The sequence below is a fragment of the Caretta caretta genome, chromosome 8 (assembly GCF_965140235.1).
Source record: "Caretta caretta isolate rCarCar2 chromosome 8, rCarCar1.hap1, whole genome shotgun sequence".
Taxonomy (NCBI): domain Eukaryota; kingdom Metazoa; phylum Chordata; order Testudines; family Cheloniidae; genus Caretta; species Caretta caretta.
In genome coordinates, this window is record NC_134213.1 from 79,149,411 (window position 1) to 79,167,072 (window position 17,662).

The window sequence follows — 17,662 nt, forward strand, 5'->3', positions numbered from 1 at the left end:
GCAGAATTTTCTTAAAATAAACAATCAAATACACAGAATTATTAGGGGGGAAAACACTTTTGGATTTGATTAGAGAAGGAAGAGGGGGAAAAGGAAGAGTTTACTGTACCCATTATTAATCCACTGTTACTCTAACCTTATCCTAGCATACCCACATTGAGACCAATATAAGGAAATTCAGATATACAAGGACATTCCGATTCTTCTTACATTTGTTCCATAAAAGTAAAAATTTTAATAATACGGCCAAGATCAGTGTCAGCTTGGGTTATCTGCACCATAAATACCTGTCCCTTGAGGGCATCTCCTGTTGTGCATATCTGATTTTGCCAAACATTGTCTAAGAATTTTCCATCATGAATCAGTGGTTTTTTTCCTTGTACTTCACTTCATTTTGGACTAATTCCCTCCCTCTCCCTCCCCCACCCTAGGTGCTTTTGCAATGTGTGCACCATTGCTAAGGAAGTAATCATGCCAATTTTAATTATGTATAAGGAGTGGGTTTTATGGGCTTCCTATGCAACTTACACAAGAAACAGTCTTGCATTAGGAGAAAGCTCTTTCATGATATCAACAGGTAAAAATACACAAAACCTGATTACTTTTTTTTTGCTTTCAATTTAGGGAATTCCAGGAATGGCTGGCAATGCTGGTTCACTTGGTTACCCTGGCAGGCAGGTGCAGTAACTATACAATAGAATTATATGTTTTCCTATTATAAGCACCTGTTCAGTACTATACATTAGTTTAAAATATGTTTCCCTTCCTCTCTTTGGGGTTAATTTTCAAAGTGATGCCTAGTGTACATGATCTGTCTGTTGGCAAGGAGTGTTTTGACAAACTCATCTACCTCAAAAGGATTGTCTGCCATCATGTAGCATTAATGATGTCGTTTCTGAAAGAACCATATCTAAATCTGCTGGTACTGCTGATGACATCACTGCGTTGGCTGACATTGTATCACTAATACTTAAAACAAGCCTCCTTTCAGAGGCGCCATTCACGGACGATATCTGGCACACTGTGCCTTCAGTATTGGGCTCTGAATGGGTTAGACACAGTTATTCTGTGTCCCTCTAGTGCATACATACCTTGTTACCAAATTGCTCTCTGTCTGTTTCAACCTTTTAGTATTTAATGTTCAGAAGAAACAGGAAGCATTCTGCTCTAGTACCGTTCCTACTTATTTGCCTACACTTCTTTTTTTTACTGCTGAAACTATTTTTTTAACTTTTATGTGGGGAAAGAATATGTTAAAGGGCTTTTTCCATTTAGTTCATTGAGAAAGAGAACCAATGAAAACATCAAATTGCTATCAATGCAAGCCATTTGTAATATTGATTTTTATATACCTGGGACAGATAGATAGTTCAGTATATGCTGTTGGTGCATTAAGATGAAAGGTCAGTCACTTTTCCTCACATTTAAATTACATGAGCCAAATTCAGTCCTTGTGTTTGTCAACTGACTTCAATGGAGTCATTCCTGCTTGAGGGGCTGAATTTGACCCATGCTCTCTAAACTATTTCAGCAGTTTACTAGACCAATTTTACAGTGGCTATATATTAAAAAGCATTAGTAAATAGTTTATATAGTGACTGGATGACAACATGCCAACATTTAAAAATACAAAATGCTTTGAAATAAACTTATTGTTCTAATGTTGGCTAGAAAATGACTGGAACTGCATTCCAATATAAAAGTTTATGAAAAGTTCCATGAAGTTATTTTTAATGTCAAGTTCACAATTGGGTGGAACTGGATTGGGAAGAACTTTGCAAAAAGAAATAACTTTAATATAAAGGAAGTTGCAGTCTCTGTCTAGAGGTTCACATAGCACCCATCATGAAAAGTGCATTGCCAGTTTGGAAATTAACAATTATTGTGATAATTCTTTTAAATCTAGTATTTCCATTTATTTTAAATGAAGTAAAAGTCGTGTCTTTTTATACTAGGGTTTAGCTGGACCAGAAGGTAACCCAGGTCCTAAAGGTGTAAGAGTAAGTAACATTTGTAAGCATTATGGCATGCATGACTGTATTTTTATATATATAGTATGCTTGAGAGATTTCATTGAATTGCCAGTTGCACAGCCACTGAATCACTCTGTCTATTGCAGACTTGGTTAATGACAAACTCTATTTCATTAAAAATTTGAGGATTTATTTCTTTTTCATGCCTACAAGCAGTGCAGAATAATCTCATCTTGCTGCTCTTCCTTCACTTGGAACATATACAGACATGAAGAGAAAGAAAAAGAACCCTATGAGAGTGTGGGGGTAGCGAAGGAGGGGAGTGGAGGGGAAAAGGCTGTTTCCTGCCTGGAGCATTATTTCTGTAGTAGAAACTGTCAGGAGTGAAGGCAGATCTGGCATTTGTAATCTTCAACGGTGACAGAGGTTGATGGAAGGAAACAATCTTGTCACATAAAGAATATGAGAGTCACCTTCTGCTAGATCCTAAAATATTTCAGTTGATATCTTTTGTAGCCAAGACCAGGGGTACAAATCTGAGCCCTTTAAAAATTTAAGCTTTGCTTGGATTGTTTTTGAGTAAAGTTTCACGGAGAAAGGGGAAAAAAAGTTTTTACTTTTCACACATACACACCTATAGATGTAAAAAGATCAGATTTTATTTCTTTCGAGGTCACTGCCCTCAACAGATCATCAGACTTGGATCACATGTGAATATGATGTTAACTGTGTATTGCAACCTGAGATTTGTAATTGCTTTACACTAGAAATTTCTCAGGTTTTTGATTCCACCCTCATCCTTACTCAACTCCATTATCGTACAGGTTTCTGTGAAGTATACTGTGTACCTTATGATGCTGTCAAGCTTCTGTTACAACTTCTCCATCATGTTGCTGAATCTGTGCACTTGTGTCTTTTATTGCAGATATTTAAAGCCTTCATCTGCAACAGCTTTTTGAAATGTCTAAGCTTTGTTCTTCTTAAATTCAGTTTTCATTATAGGATGGGAGAGGTGATTCCTTTGCTTGTAAGGATCTTGTGTCCCAAAGATATTGCACCCACATGGCTCTCAACCCTGAGACATTTGTTCCTTTTTTTCTTGCCCCAAAGTTCTCCATTAAACCTGTAGCCAACTCCTTCTCCTGTTATATAAGACAAAGGTGATCACAATCTTTTCCGCTAAGTGGCCCACAAGCTCGTTATTATTTTTGCCCACACATATGACTGTCATTGTTAGTATGAGTTATTTTTGGAGCAATCTCAGACTGTCATGTTTCAAAAGGGTGTCTCCTACATAATCCTTTCTGTCAGATGTTGCCTGTAATGTTGACCCAGAAACATGTTTTTGTGCCATTGACTCATGCAGTTATGTCAATATAATTTGAGCTCTTAAGGTTAGAACGCACTCCTATGATAGCTCTGCATCCTGCTTATTTAAGGGTTTTAAGACAATGCAGGGAAAGAAAAGAGAGCTGCATTTTTCCCTAATGTGTGGGGTACCAAGAAGAGTATTGTCCTTCCTAAGATCCTCAAAAAATGAGTTAAGATATTTCATTAAATTCAAAGGACTGTAGAGATAGAAGTGAAAACACCGATTTTTTTTTTCAGTAATTAGATGCTGCTCCTGCCTTTGCACATTCGCTCTCAGAGCCTCTATGTGTAGAATCACTTCATTGTACTTTTGTTTATGCCAATTTGCAATTGAATTTGTACATGTCTGTCACATATGCAGAGCCGTGAAAATGAAACTGAGCTTTGGAAGCAATATAATGGAATATAGCACATACAAACCATTGAAGATTTGAGAGGAGGTTTAAATTTCTCAGGACATAGTGTTAGTTTTCAAATCTTAAGAGCCAGGAATTTAAATGATTACTACATTTTAGGGGGTGGATTTTTTAAGCATAATTTTAAAAAAATACATTTCCCAGGATAGCTCCCTGTACGTGGAACTTATTTTCCCCCCAATACAATCCTCCCTTTACCAGTTTCACGTTGAAGGAAATGGGCTAGCCAAGGACATAAGTGTGATTTCCTTCAAGTCACCTTATATTCTGAATTGCACGTATCCCATTCAAACCCAACAGTGGAGTAATCACTAATGACATTCTCGTTGTCTAATACAAGAAAGCTGCACCCGTGTTTTGCTCAACAGAGAATTATAACAGCTCTTATAAGTGAGAAACATTTCCTGCCCATTATAACTTTTCATTGTATTTCACATTATGATTTTTTTATTTAACTAGACTTTGTGGGGCTTCTGCTGGTCTCCACTGTATTGATGAAAAGTAGAATTGCTTCCTAATTCAGTCACAGAAGACAAAATCTTCAAAACCTCCTAAATGCTATTTTCATGTGAGAATTTCTTCAGTTTAATGTTTTCACTTTCTTAACTTTTTATTTTTATTCATTTAACTGGAAGCGAATTGGATCTTTTGAGAACAAAACACAGGGATATGACCTCTCTGTTAGCCAGTGGTTAGCATGTGTCCCATCGTAATAGTTACTACTCTGGCTACTCTATTGATCTTATGTTCTACAATAAAATTCAGTTATTTCTACCTTACCATTTTAAAAATTGAACACAGTGGTATTTAGCTGTGGATTTGCAGATTTTGACGCAACATAAGGAAGTTACTTTTCATGGTATATCATACTAGAGTTGGAAGGTGTCATTTCCAGCTTGAGGAGACATACCTGCACTAGCTTTGCTAAAAATAGCAATGTAGCCACAGTGGCACGAGGAATGGGAGAGGATAGCTGCCCCAAATATAATCTCGTCTGAGATCCTAGGCATGTACTTTTGGCAGCTAGCCCCTCCCACCACTTGCACCACTGCAGCGGCACTTCTATTTTTGGCGCACAAGCGCAGTCAGAGCTAGTGTGGGATGTTTCCTTGAGCTGGAAATTGCAACTTCCAGCTCCAGAGTAGACAGCATCACTCTCTACATGGATAGAAAGCAGGGCATGATGCAGTTACAATTAAACTGATGCTTACAATGATTTGTCTCACTGGTTTTAATGGGATAGACAATTCTCCCCTTCTACTTAAGCAGGGAGGGAGAAAAATTAGTCACTTTTAATTAATACAATCCAGCTGTGACAAGATAAACTTGCAAAATAATTACTTTGTAGTAGAAATCACTCAAACTTATTCACACAAAAATAATTTATTTTTTATTTACATGTGGGGAATATTGTAAATTTGAAAGCTTATTTTTAATATTCCTTTGATCAGCACTTTCTGATGCAGTAGTATATCATTTGGGAATTTTTTTCCTAGTATGGTTAATTTGTACGTTACCTCTGCAATGGTGGGTGATTGTAACTATCAGTTGGATTTGGAGCGTGAAATCCTGGCCACACTGAAATCACGGGGAGTTTTGCCATTGACTTCAACTGAGCCAGGATTTCACCCAAAATCTCAAACCACTATACGTTCATAAATGTGTGGTAAATCTGTATCTAGCATTGTTCTTGAGATGAAACTTTTTAATGAAAGCATTTAAGAATTATTTATCTGTTCTAAGGGTTTCATTGGACCTCCAGGGGCGGCAGGACAGCCAGGACCTGAAGGAGAAAGAGTAGGTTTAATTAAACATTTATTAAATATTTACACATTTATAATAATGAAACACACTGAAGCATAACATACACCACAATGAGACCAAGGAAAACTTAAATAAGATTTATTAGGCTTTATTAGGATTTATTATAAGGCTTGTCTGACAGCAAAACTGGGAGTGTGTGAAAATGTCATACGATTAAATAATAAAATTCTGCTGATTAGAATGAATCTAGTGAATAAAATCAAAATAGCACCAAGGTTAATAAATCTGAATTGACTGTAAAGTGAAGCTTGGATTTCATCTAAAACTTTTGAGATTGGGAGCCTGTTCCTGTTGTCATTGAAGTGAGCAGTGAAAGTTTCCTCTAAGAGTAATTCAGTCCATGTAAAATCCCCTTTCTGAATTGCCTGGTATGTGTTTAAGACAAAAATGTCCATGATAATCTGATAACTGTGATTTTGAGCCTAATTTTGCTACTATTGAAATCAGGGAAAGTTTTTCCATTGACCTTAATAACAGCCAAAGCAGGCCCTTCTCAACATTCTAGGACATATTAATATAATTAAACTAATATGCCTGAAGTGAAGAGATCACAATTTACATTTCTCCATCCCATTCTCCCTGCTCCCTTATAACAAGAAAAAGGTTTAGTGTCTGCTTTTTGTGGTGGTGATCTTTAGATTGCCTTTTGCAATCAAATGTGCGTGCCAATAATATGTCATTTAAATTACTTTTAAAAAATCTAGATTCTGTAGATTTTTTAGATTGTAAATTCTCTTTTCTTTCTTTCTTTCTTTTTTTTACAGGGCATTCCAGGACAGCAAGGAAAAAGGGGTTTTAAGGGGAGACTGGTAAGGTTACTAATATGGGTTTCTACTTTTGCTGCTAATTTAAATGAATACTGTAAGTATGCATATAATTTTAAGTAGCTGAAAAGGTTAGTGTTGTTTTATTCACAAATGATTTTATTATTGTTTCAGCACATACCTTGCACTACAGAAAAATGACAACTTGTTCGGTAAATTTAATGGTGCTGCTAAATAAACGTAAATTAAGAATTTTTAACCTGATGGCCAGTTCAGCCATGGGAACTATCAGTGTGACTGCCATGGGGTTAAAAGATCACCGAAAACGCAAACAGTTCTAAAAAAATATTGTTAATGCAACACAGATTTATGATTCCAGGCTTTATGAAGAGTCTGATTCAGGTGTTGGCCTGAATAGAAGTTAGTTGCAGCTTCAAATAATTTCAGATGTTTGCAGAAAAAATTGTAGAAAGCAACTGTTGGCAAGTTAAAGATATTCCCTACTTAATAGAAACATATTTCTGCATGTGGGGGCAGACACAAATCTGCAAGGCATACCTTCCTAAGGTTTACAGTATTTCTGATAGATCAGAAAACTGTAGCATGATCTGTTACGTGCCAAGTTCTTTGTTTTCTGCCAGATGGTTGTACTTTAAGACTTTTGCTGTCTGGATGTAAAATACTGTGGAAGGAGAGATTCATAGCTTTGTTGATGTAATTTTTGTGTTTGCTGCATAGTTATTACAAAACCATGTGAAATATGGACCAGCTTCCAATACATGTGAATTTTGGGTTAATCAGTGCATAACACAAAAAGTACTAAAAGACACTCCTGAAACACGTTCATTAAAATCAAGAACCTTATTTAAGTTTTTAATGCTACAGATTAATGTGTGAATCAAAAAAGATTAAATTTATTAAAGTAATTGGCTAACAGGATAGTGTGTTCAGTTTTTTGTCTACATTGTTGCTGCTCATTTCTCATTTGAATCATGTGCTAGTTTGTGCATCCCAAAAATGTACATTAGCACAGTGGTTCTCAAAGCCAGTCCGCCGGTTGTTCAGGGAAAGCCCCTGGCGGCCCGGACTGGTTTGTTTACCTGCCACGTCCACAGGTTCGGCCGATCGCGGCTCCCACTGGCTGCGGTTCGCCGCTCCAGGCCAATGGGGGCTGCGGGAAGCAGCGTGGGCCAAGGGATGTGCTGGCCGGCCTTCCCGCAGCCCCCATAGGCCTGGAGAGGCGAACCGCGGCCAGTGGGAGCCGCGATCGGCCGAACCTGTGGATGCGGCAGGTAAACAAACCAATCCGGGCCACCAGGGGCTTTCCCTGAACAAGCGGCGGACTGGCTTTGAGTACCACTGCACTAGCAGATACATGCTATTGTATTATGGCACCTTATTAGCCATGTGCAGTGTGCTAGCTTTTCTGAGAAGAAAGAGCATCAAGGTAAAAAAGCAGAAGACTCGTGCTCAATCTGTGTAAGAAGGAGGTGATGCTGATAGGGATCTTTGAAACACTGTCTGGAATTATAATCTTGTCTTCAACTGAAGGCACCTGACCTCAGGTTCTCAAGATGGTATGATGTCTCGATCCCACTGGACTGCTCCTAGCTGTACAAGTAGCAGAAGTGGAGAGAAATTTATTTTCCATCTTCAGCTAGTCACGTATTGCACCCATCTCTCTCTAGTGAGGACTCTTGACCATAGAGATCCATCTTCAAATAGTTTAACACATGGCAGTCTACTGTTTAAGTAACAGAGATCAATGAGAGCACATCAGCCCAGTGTTCTGCACATACCGTTGGCTTTCTACTTAATGCCAGATCTATTTCTTGATCCTGAAATCAGTTCCAAGACCTTAGTCCTCCACAGTGGGCTAAAGTTTAGTTATCATAAGGCCTAATCTGTCAAAGCACCTGAGTAGGTACTTAGCTCTAGGTACTTTGTTGGATCAGGACCGTCGAATGCCTCTTTCCCCAAATCCAACCCAATGGCCTCAGGGTGAATACCTCAAGAGGTTGGAGCAGGATGCTCTCACCAAAAGAATCTTGGCTGTGGAATTCCCCAGTGTCAGAGAGATGAATCCTAGCCTTACGATTCAGGGTGAAATGCAAGACTCATCTTTGTGCAAACTTTCCATCGATAACAATGAGGGGAAAGAATGGCCAGCATGGCACATTGCTTTTGGAAGAAGGGCAAATCCCAAATATGATCTCATTTTGGAAAGCAGCCTTAAATTTGAGAGGTGGAGATTAGGAGCTTGTTTTAGGGTAGTTCTTTTAATTTTTAACATAGTTCTAGACACCATGGTGATGAATGCTTTAAAATTCTGGTAGATAATTGTGCTTGCCATCATTTTGTTTACTGTCCAGATGGCATTTAATACACTATAAAAACCATCTGACATGAAAATCATCTTTAGGATTCAAAATGCGACCAATTAGCAGACTAGCTGAATAGTTATTAGTATTTATAATATCTTTGGCATATTTGAAATGGAACAAAATATTAAATTGACCAAATTCCTTATTATAAATATTAGCGAGTCTGAAATTGCCTGCATTTTAAATCAGTTGCATGTACAGTATGTTTTAAAGAAAATATTCTGTATTCAAGGTGCATGTATCCCATTTCTTTCCATATTAAGTATGTAATATGAAATCTGGCCACTTCTGTATTGTTATATTATCTGTCTTGTCATATATGCTGCACGGTATTTCACATACACTACTTTGAGCACATTTATTGGGAATGTACTATATAGGATTAAAAGAAAAGGAGTACTTGTGGTACCTTAGAGACTAACCAATTTATTTGAGCATGAGCTTTCGTGAGCTGTAGCTCACGAAAGCTCATGCTCAAATAAATTGGTTAGTCTCTAAGGTGCCACAAGTACTCCTTTTCTTTTTGCGAATACAGACTAACACGGCTGTTACTCAGAAACCTATATAGGATTAGTTACAACAACTAATACTCAAACTGACAAAGCAGACCTTTTGAACTATACCAACAATCTGCTAGTCTAGTCCATTGTAACTGTGTGAAAATACTACAGACCCATTTTCAATTAAAAATATGAATGTTCTTGTTTTCTAGGATGTGTTATAGCAATATGCTAGATGATATTACTGATTTAATAAAACATTTCTTACACAGTAGTACTATTATGTTTTCAGTTTTAGATGGTTTTCTCTTTTCCTAGATTAGAAATGCTTTTTCTTTTTTATAGTGCCTAATTTGTTCTTCTCTCATCAGTTATAAAACTCATGATGATGAAAGTGGAAATATCATGGTTATGGTTAATCTGCCCCTTTGTCTCATCCAGAACATCTTTTGCTCTTTTTTTCTGTATATAAATCACTACCTACAGTCTGAATCTGAGACCTGGTAATTGGAAAAATTGCCTCGTTGCTTTCTCCATTTCACTTTTGATCCAACTGTTAGTTTCTATTTAAAAAGTTGTGTCTTCATGGGTGTCATCTGGAGTTTAACAAGTTTAACATCTATTGGGGCACACATCCTCACCAAAATGTACTAGTTTTCTTAAAAGAACAGTAAATTAGCCTTTGACTATGGCTTCCCAGAAGGTGGCCTTGAATAAGCAAAAGATATTTTAATAACATGGCACTATGTCAAATAAAATTTTACGATACAATTTCAGAGGCCAATTGAAAATTTGGTCCAGAGAGTATAGGTTTTCAAGTTAATTTCAAAGTCTGTCATATTTAATAATGAACATTATGAACCTCTACTGAATCAACAACCACATCAGTAATAAATGCTATACAGTTTATTTATGTTATGAAAAACTTGTACCTTAAAATTAAAGAATAACAATTGTCACTTGAGAGCACCATGATCAGATACTGAATACAATTTTCACAGTGTGATAGATGGGCCTGTTTGTTGCTTGGAAATGGCCTGAATCATTTTTGCTGAAAACTGGTCAGTTTGGAGGGATATTTTTTGGCTTTAACACACGCAGACTTTAGCAGAATTTTCTGAGAAATTGGCCGTTTGTTAGTTTGCAACAGAATGCAAAAAAAACCTTGGGCCAGGGTCATCCTGTGTTTGGGAGGGCTTCAGCCAGTGAAAATTCAGGAGCTTGATGGCAGAAACTTTGACAAAAGGAAGAGGTAGCAGAAAATGGCAGCAAACATCCCTTCCTCAGTGGGCTTTTAGAAGGCCAGTGCAGCCCAAAAAAGTTAACTGTGTTTGCCAGGACAGGGATGTTGCCTGGGGATGCCTTGATTCGGTGCATCCTCTGGCCACCTTCACCATCGGAGCGTCTCTGTAGTGTCAGCTGCTAAGAAAAGCTGGCCTCCTGCTCTCCCAGCAGAAGGCCCGTTAAGAGGGCAGCAGTGGTGATGTCTGGGTGGTTACAGCTTTGTGATGTTGCGGCTTCACTTTTGGTAAATACAGCGTGGTCAGTTGAGCATGTTTGCATTTTGTTGTGAATAAGCCACATTCCTCTATTTAACTAGAAATCCAAAGGATATTAAATTGTATCTGTGTGATGTTGGTATGTTTACACTGTTGTAGGAACTTTAATGGTTTAACTTCTTTTATGGATTTTAATACAATGTCCAGTAATGAATTTCCACATTTACTTATGTTAAATATTGAGATCACCATAGCCATCCAATGGAGTTTTTTAATGTATGAATCATAAAACATTGAATAGTTTGTTGTGTATTTTGAATGTGCAAAGCTGCTGCAGAGCATGGAGAATGTCTCAGAATTGATCTGGAGAACATCTGACAAATTAAAACTTCAGATGCAGTCACAGACAGTAATTTGTCAGGGCTTAAACTCCTTGGGTGAAATCCTGGCCCCACTGATGACATTGGAAATGCTCTCATTGACTTCAGGAGAGCCAGGATTTAGGCCAGCATTACTCCCCGGAGTGCTGAAGTAGTGAGTTGACTTGTGGTTTGTTATAAACAACCATCTACTATGCAACAGTCCATTCAATATTACCTGTCTTTCTCCTTTTCATAATTGATATTTTATTATTTGTGTTAAAAATACAGTGTGAATTCATTGTAATGATTACAGTTCAAAAGTCAGCACATGAATTAGAATGAATAAATCAAATTAATTCACATTATGGTGAAAATATGAGGAATTATGAGCCTAGTAACTTATTGCGAGATACTATATAGGCTATTAATGGTACATTCACAGAGGGATAGGAGTGGGATATGTTCTTGTCCACCGTGAAAGCTGACTGGAACAAAATAAGACAAGACTGAAAAGTACAAGACAAAGCATAAGTAAATAAGACCAAACCAGACAAAACAAAACTAGCTGGAGCAACTCTAGTCCAATGGTTGGAGAGGAGAGGAGAGCTATACAAGGTAATTTCCCCTTATTATTTAGTTAAACTCCAGTTCTTATGATGACACCAAGGTAAAAGACTCATAGTTTTGATTAAAGAAAAACATGGCTGAGAAATCCAGAGGTATTTTGAATTACAGGGCAAACTTCCCACCTCCCTACTGCAACTTTTAAGGTTCCTTTCAGTTCCCGGCCTGTGGTTCCTGTTTATCCATTGTTAGGCACCCCTTTTTCCCCTTCCCAGCTCTTAACTAAAGATATTTAGCTCTGATAAATCATGATCTAGACAACCTAAGGAAGGAAGGTTGAAAGGGCTAAACTAATAGTTTGTGTGACCTGAGGCACTTTTGAGCATGGCCCACTGGAGGTGAAAGGTTAGTATCTTAACCTCCTCTTGCAGCTATACAAAGAGAAAACTATAAACTTGAAAACACCTGAGAGCAGAAAAGGTAATGTTTATGAAATAATTACAGGATGAAAGAAACTGCTCCCTCCAGTCTGTGGGAATGGAAGGGTGGTTCCGGTTAATGTGTGTTAACTAGTACAGTTGTGAATTCTAACATGCACACTCACAAATATTTGCAAAAACAATGAGGAGTACTTGTGGCACCTTAGAGACTAACCAATTTATTTGGGCATAAGCTTTCGTGGGCTAAAACCCACTTCATCAGATGCATGGAGTGGAAAATACATGCATCTGATGAAGTGGGTTTTAGCCCACGAAAGCTTATGCCCAAATAAATTTGTTAGTCTCTAAGGTGCCACAAGTACTCCTCGCTGTTTTTGCTGATACAGACTAACACGGCTACCACTCTGAAACCCGTCACAAATATTTGTAAATCTCAGTGCAAACACTCCCAAAGGTTTGTTCTGGATCCTAGCTTATCCTGGGGCTCAGCCTTGGGCAGTAGTTCTCAACCTGTGGCCCAGTCAGCACACAGCTGTGGCCAATGTGACATCCTCAAAGCCATACAGGTAGTACTGGATGTGACCCACATGACAATTGTTATGCAGCCCACAATGGTAAATAGGTTGAGAACCACTGACATAGGATGAACCATGACTAGGAACAAATGTTTATTTCCTGGAACAAACTATTGTGGAATATCTACAGTACACTAGAATTTACAGTTGTGGTAGTTAACTTAAATTACCTGAGCTAAATCATGTTGCAGAAGTTGCAGTATGAACAAGACAAACCCTATGAGAATGCACTGAGAAGGTTAGGGATGGATCAGAGCAATTGTGGAGGGATGGCCAGTGAGTCTATAAATGGTGTTAATCCACTGGCCGAAACACCTGTGAGGATGGAAGGGAAACATAGCAAACTGTGTCCTCTAGTATAGTCTAAAAATAGTATGCTAGCAACTATGAACTGTCCATTCAAATACCATGTTCCCTACTTTTAGGATGTGTTGGCAAATTTAGCACAAAATTGCGCTGGAATTTTACAGCTGTATCACAAGCTCATACGTCCAAGATCATTCTTGGCTCTCTTACAACCCTGGTGCGTGCAAGATATTTTACTCTCATACTTTCTATATTTAGGATTTTTTTTCCTGGATGTATTAGCTTGCATTTTTCCAAGCTGAATCCCCTCCCAATTTAGTATCATCTGCAAATTTCATTGGTGTGCTGTTTTACTACCTCTTCCAGATTATTAAGAAATGTGTTAAATCAGACTGGTTCTAGCATTAGTAGGGCTCTGCACAGTTCTCCACTACACACCTTCCCTCCAACTTAATATATTGGCATTGATCACTACATTTTTTGTGCTCTTGTTTACAACAGAATTGTGCTGCTCTTGTGGGCATTAACTTTTGTGCACCACCGCACTGAATCCACTCTCTCCCACATGTGGCTCTTCCAGTTGGTTAGTGAGCATTTGATAGCGATATGAAATCAATAGGAATTAAAATAATTCAATCAATTCGTGCTTCCTTTCCAGGGGCAACGTCTGGGGAAGTAAAATAGGATCCATAATAGGGAGCAAAAAAGATCACGGTTCCAGCAAGGCAGGACTTCGAGTCCTGCAGCCCCAGACAACAATGCTAATTTTGGCTCAAAATTGAAATTTCACTTGTCCAATCAGATTCCAGATGCATCCTGGTGACTACATAGCATCACTACCCCAATATCTAAACTCTGAAGTCAACACTCTGCTAATATGAATGAGGAAATGCATACCTCATTTGGTGCTATTGTTTCAGTCTCTAGCTGCAGACTCAACCAGGCAAGCATGCACTAGTTTACATTGGCAAAGATAACTTTGCATACAGAATGGTTAGAAAATGAAGGTTTAATTCTGAGCAGTGCTGAGTCCCTCATATTGGTCATTGATTTTAATGCACGTTTGTCATATTGAGTCTTCATCCATAAATATTAAAAAACAGTCTTAGGTAAATGCTATATGGCATGGGGGAGGTGTGATCTTGTAGTAAAGGCACGGAGCTGGGTATCAGAAGACCCCAAACAAACATTCCAATGGGCACTTGCATAGTATCGACCTCATAAGGGCTCAGTAAGATGATAACGTCATATTCTTGCAACTTAAAATGGCATCCAAAAAATCTTCTCAAATCTTTCTTGGATGGGATTTTGGAGTAAGACAATGAAGTGTGTTTTGAATTTTGCAGCTGAAATGGTTTATTTTCCCCTCTTCTTGCTAGTATCATCTTACTTTCTAGTACCTTTGGTCAATTTGGGTTGGGGTTTTCAAGGGAACCTATGGGAATTAGGTGTCCAAATCCCATAAAAATTCAATGGGGGTTGTGCACCTGACTCTTGTAAGCTTCTTTTAGAACCTCCCAGCTTTGGATAAGAAAGGGCAAGTCATTTGTTCTTGCCAAATTTCTTAGTGTGTACGCATTTCTTACATATTTCCAAGTGTAATGTGAAGAATAATATCTGGTGTGTGCTATGATTCTAACAGTGTTATCTCTCTCTTGTTACCAGGGTTTTCCAGGTGACTTTGGAAACAAAGGCCCCCCTGGTGCAGATGGGAGTCCTGTAGGTATCAAATTGTGTGTGTGACTTTGCAATTTACAAACAATAATGATGGTATTAAAATGTGTCATTGATAAAACCTGTCCAAAAACCAAACAAACCCCTTCAATGCAGTCCACTAGAAATTTGCTGTCACTCTTGATTTTACATTGAAGGTGCTCAGATAAGAGAGAGAGAGATTCTGAAAGCTGCTGAATGTGGCCAGCTCCCATTAGGAGCTGCAGATGCTCAGCTCCTTTCAGGATCAAACTCTTGCCTGTTTGAGGCTAACTAAACAAATCTGTATTCTTGCTAAAATTCTTAGTGACTAGGGCCCTAGGACATGACTTTGCTTGATATGATACAGTTCCATGGTCTCTTAAAAAGGGGATATTCTGAAGTTGTTTCTCAGGAAACTGACTCTAGTATGTTCAGGTATTTACTGGCTTTACTAGCTTTAACCTTTGAACTATTACTGAATAAGCTTCTGGACCTGTCTTTTGCTTGTCTGTCTTTTAGTAACTCAGCATTAGTAGGGCAGCCGCTCTTTCTTTAGAAACACCTCTTCAGAATAATGTGCTCTGATGATGCAATAATCAAAACATGTGACAGTCATCATGTCATTGTTTCAGTACTGATTTCAAAGGAGCTTCTCTCTTGCCATGTTCTTAGTTGACTCTGGCTGCAGCCTGTTAGCTGTGGATTCCCCTGGCTTGGAGGAGCCCCCCATAGATGTAGAGCTAAATTACGTAGTTCCTCCAACACCCTTCCTGTGGTCCCTGACACAATGAACAGGGAGTAGGAGTGGCCAGATTGCAGCTGTTCTCAGCTGATGGATGTTCCCTTGGGAAAGATGGGCAGTTAGTGCCTACGGGCTACTCTAACCTGGGTGAGGGCCAGGAGCTGGGCGAAGAACCAGGGAACTGTAACAAAATCTCTGAGGATGACCCCTCCTCAGCTGCACCAACTGGAAACTCTTTAAAGTTTTGCTGATGCCTTGATTGCCCAGTGGCACCAGGATTTTGGCATGCAGTAAATGTATTCAGCATTTCTGATCTCTGGAATGAAGCTCACCAAGGGGTTAGGTAATATAATATCTTTCACTTCTGTGGCACTTTTCATCTTGAAAGAACTCAAAGGGCTTTATTAGTGTAACCAACTGCCGTACAAATTATACACAAGGGTCAGTTCGTTCTGCCCCTCTCCAAAGCAGATGCGTTCTTTCCACCAGAACTGAAGGGGAAGAGCAACACTTGAATAGAGACAAACTCAGAAAGTCTAGGTCCTAAATTACAGACTTATACATTACAAAGAACTGCATTTTAGCACCACACGTTTAAAATGAGTTTCTTCTAATCTACCAAGACAGCTGCTGATATCACGGCCTCCTCAAATAGCCAGTGAAAAACCCACCCTGCAGGGCTGGTTCAGGCAAGGTGCCAAGTCTGCAGCTGCAGGGGGCTGGAGGTCAGGCTGAAATCTAATGTGATATTTACTAAGAGTACTCTAGTGCTGATAATGTGGAGCAGGAGCTACTGCATGCTGACTGGGAGTTCTGCGGTGATAAGAGATAGCGGTCCCTGGAGACTCAGGAAGTCTCCCCCGTTATCTCAGCTATGGCTGGGACAAATCATACTCTCCACATCCCAGCCTCCTTCTGTTTACTAGGATTACTCCATCCCTGTTTTCATGTTTCTCTCCCTAGCCCTTAATCATGTACATGTTACATTCCCCATCCACAGCCCACTGCAGAATAGAACCCTCCCAGCTGGTACGGCGGAGGAGTTTGGGGCTGGTGGATGGGTGGCGGGGGCAGAGAAGGAGGAAGTTACCTTTTAAAACTTTTGGTCTCACAGCTGGAAAGCCCAATACAATAGCTTCACAGTGGGCCAAGATTTGCTTTCATACTCCCCACCTCCAACATTTGGATGTGAAGGGATGCACTGAGCCCCTGACATAATTTCTATCACCTGGATGGCCACATGGTAATTAAGCTGCATAGAGTCTGAGCCTGGAAGTAGGCAGACCTGGATGGCTAAAGGGAGAGAGCATAGAATCATCATAGAATCATAGAATATCAGGGTTGGAAGGGACCTCAGGAGGTCCTGTAGTCCAACCCCCTGCTCAAAGCAGGACCAATCCCCAACTAAATCAGAGATTGCAGTCTTTAACGCTGGGTAACCCATAAGGTTCATAGTACCTTTGAGGCTCTGCAACCACAGAGTTTAATTTGGGCAGGAAAGAGCCAGTAGTTCGTTAAAATTGCTAAAAAAAGTTTGAAGTAATTTATTTTTTGAAACTTATTTAAAAATATTCTCCAGCTATAAAAGAAGGAATAATTATAATGAACTGTCTGTTCACTTCAGATGTGCACTAGAAGTTGAATCAGTTTTAGATATACGTAAACAGTTGCCCATAAAGAGATCATTGCCTTTCAAGGCAGTCTGCAAAGAAATTCGTTTTAAAATGGAGCTTGGGCCTTTTTTGGCCTCCTAGTTATAGATAAAGGGAGCCTGACAAGCTGTTTCCCCCCCCCCCCCCCCAAAATTGTTTTCCCACTCCTCTTTAGTTTCCCCCCCTTAAAATAGCAGGAATGTCTAGTCTGATCTTCCCTGGTTTTAGAGGCAGGATTTCATTTCTCACGTCATGTTTATTATGGGTTCTCTTACCTTAATAAAGGGGCTTTTAGAACATACATTCTTTATGCATAATATTAGTCATCTTTCAGGCCCTATTTATACATCAGAGAGAAGCCAGAATTCCAATTTCTTTTTCTTTGCAGATCACCTTTCATTACCTTGCTATTTGTGGGGATGTATTAAAATATTAAAGTGCTGATTGTTCCATATTCACTCTTTCTTTAAAGGGAGTTGTTGGTGGCGTTGGGCCTCCTGGATTTCCTGGGCTGAGAGTGAGTGTAACTTTTTCCCATTTATTTGAACTTCATTAAAATATTTACATTTCGTCTCTGTGTCCAGAATCCTAATAA

General features: G+C 39.0%; 1 protein-coding gene across 7 annotated transcripts in view; it reads left to right on the forward strand.

Annotated features, from left to right (window-relative positions):
• COL24A1 (collagen type XXIV alpha 1 chain) overlaps positions 1-17,662 on the forward strand; it is a 246,903-nt gene that overhangs the window by 75,509 nt on the left and 153,732 nt on the right. For all 7 annotated transcript variants that reach the window (XR_012669701.1, XM_075131667.1, XM_075131669.1 and 4 more), the window contains 6 exons: positions 625-678; positions 1,956-2,000; positions 5,504-5,557; positions 6,349-6,393; positions 14,644-14,697; positions 17,540-17,584. Coding sequence is in view for 6 of the 7 variants with exons in the window: in XM_075131667.1 (XP_074987768.1) it covers positions 625-678; positions 1,956-2,000; positions 5,504-5,557; positions 6,349-6,393; positions 14,644-14,697; positions 17,540-17,584 (297 nt within the window). In the remaining variant the exon portion in view is untranslated. The remainder of the gene's footprint in view (positions 1-624; positions 679-1,955; positions 2,001-5,503; positions 5,558-6,348; positions 6,394-14,643; positions 14,698-17,539; positions 17,585-17,662) is intronic.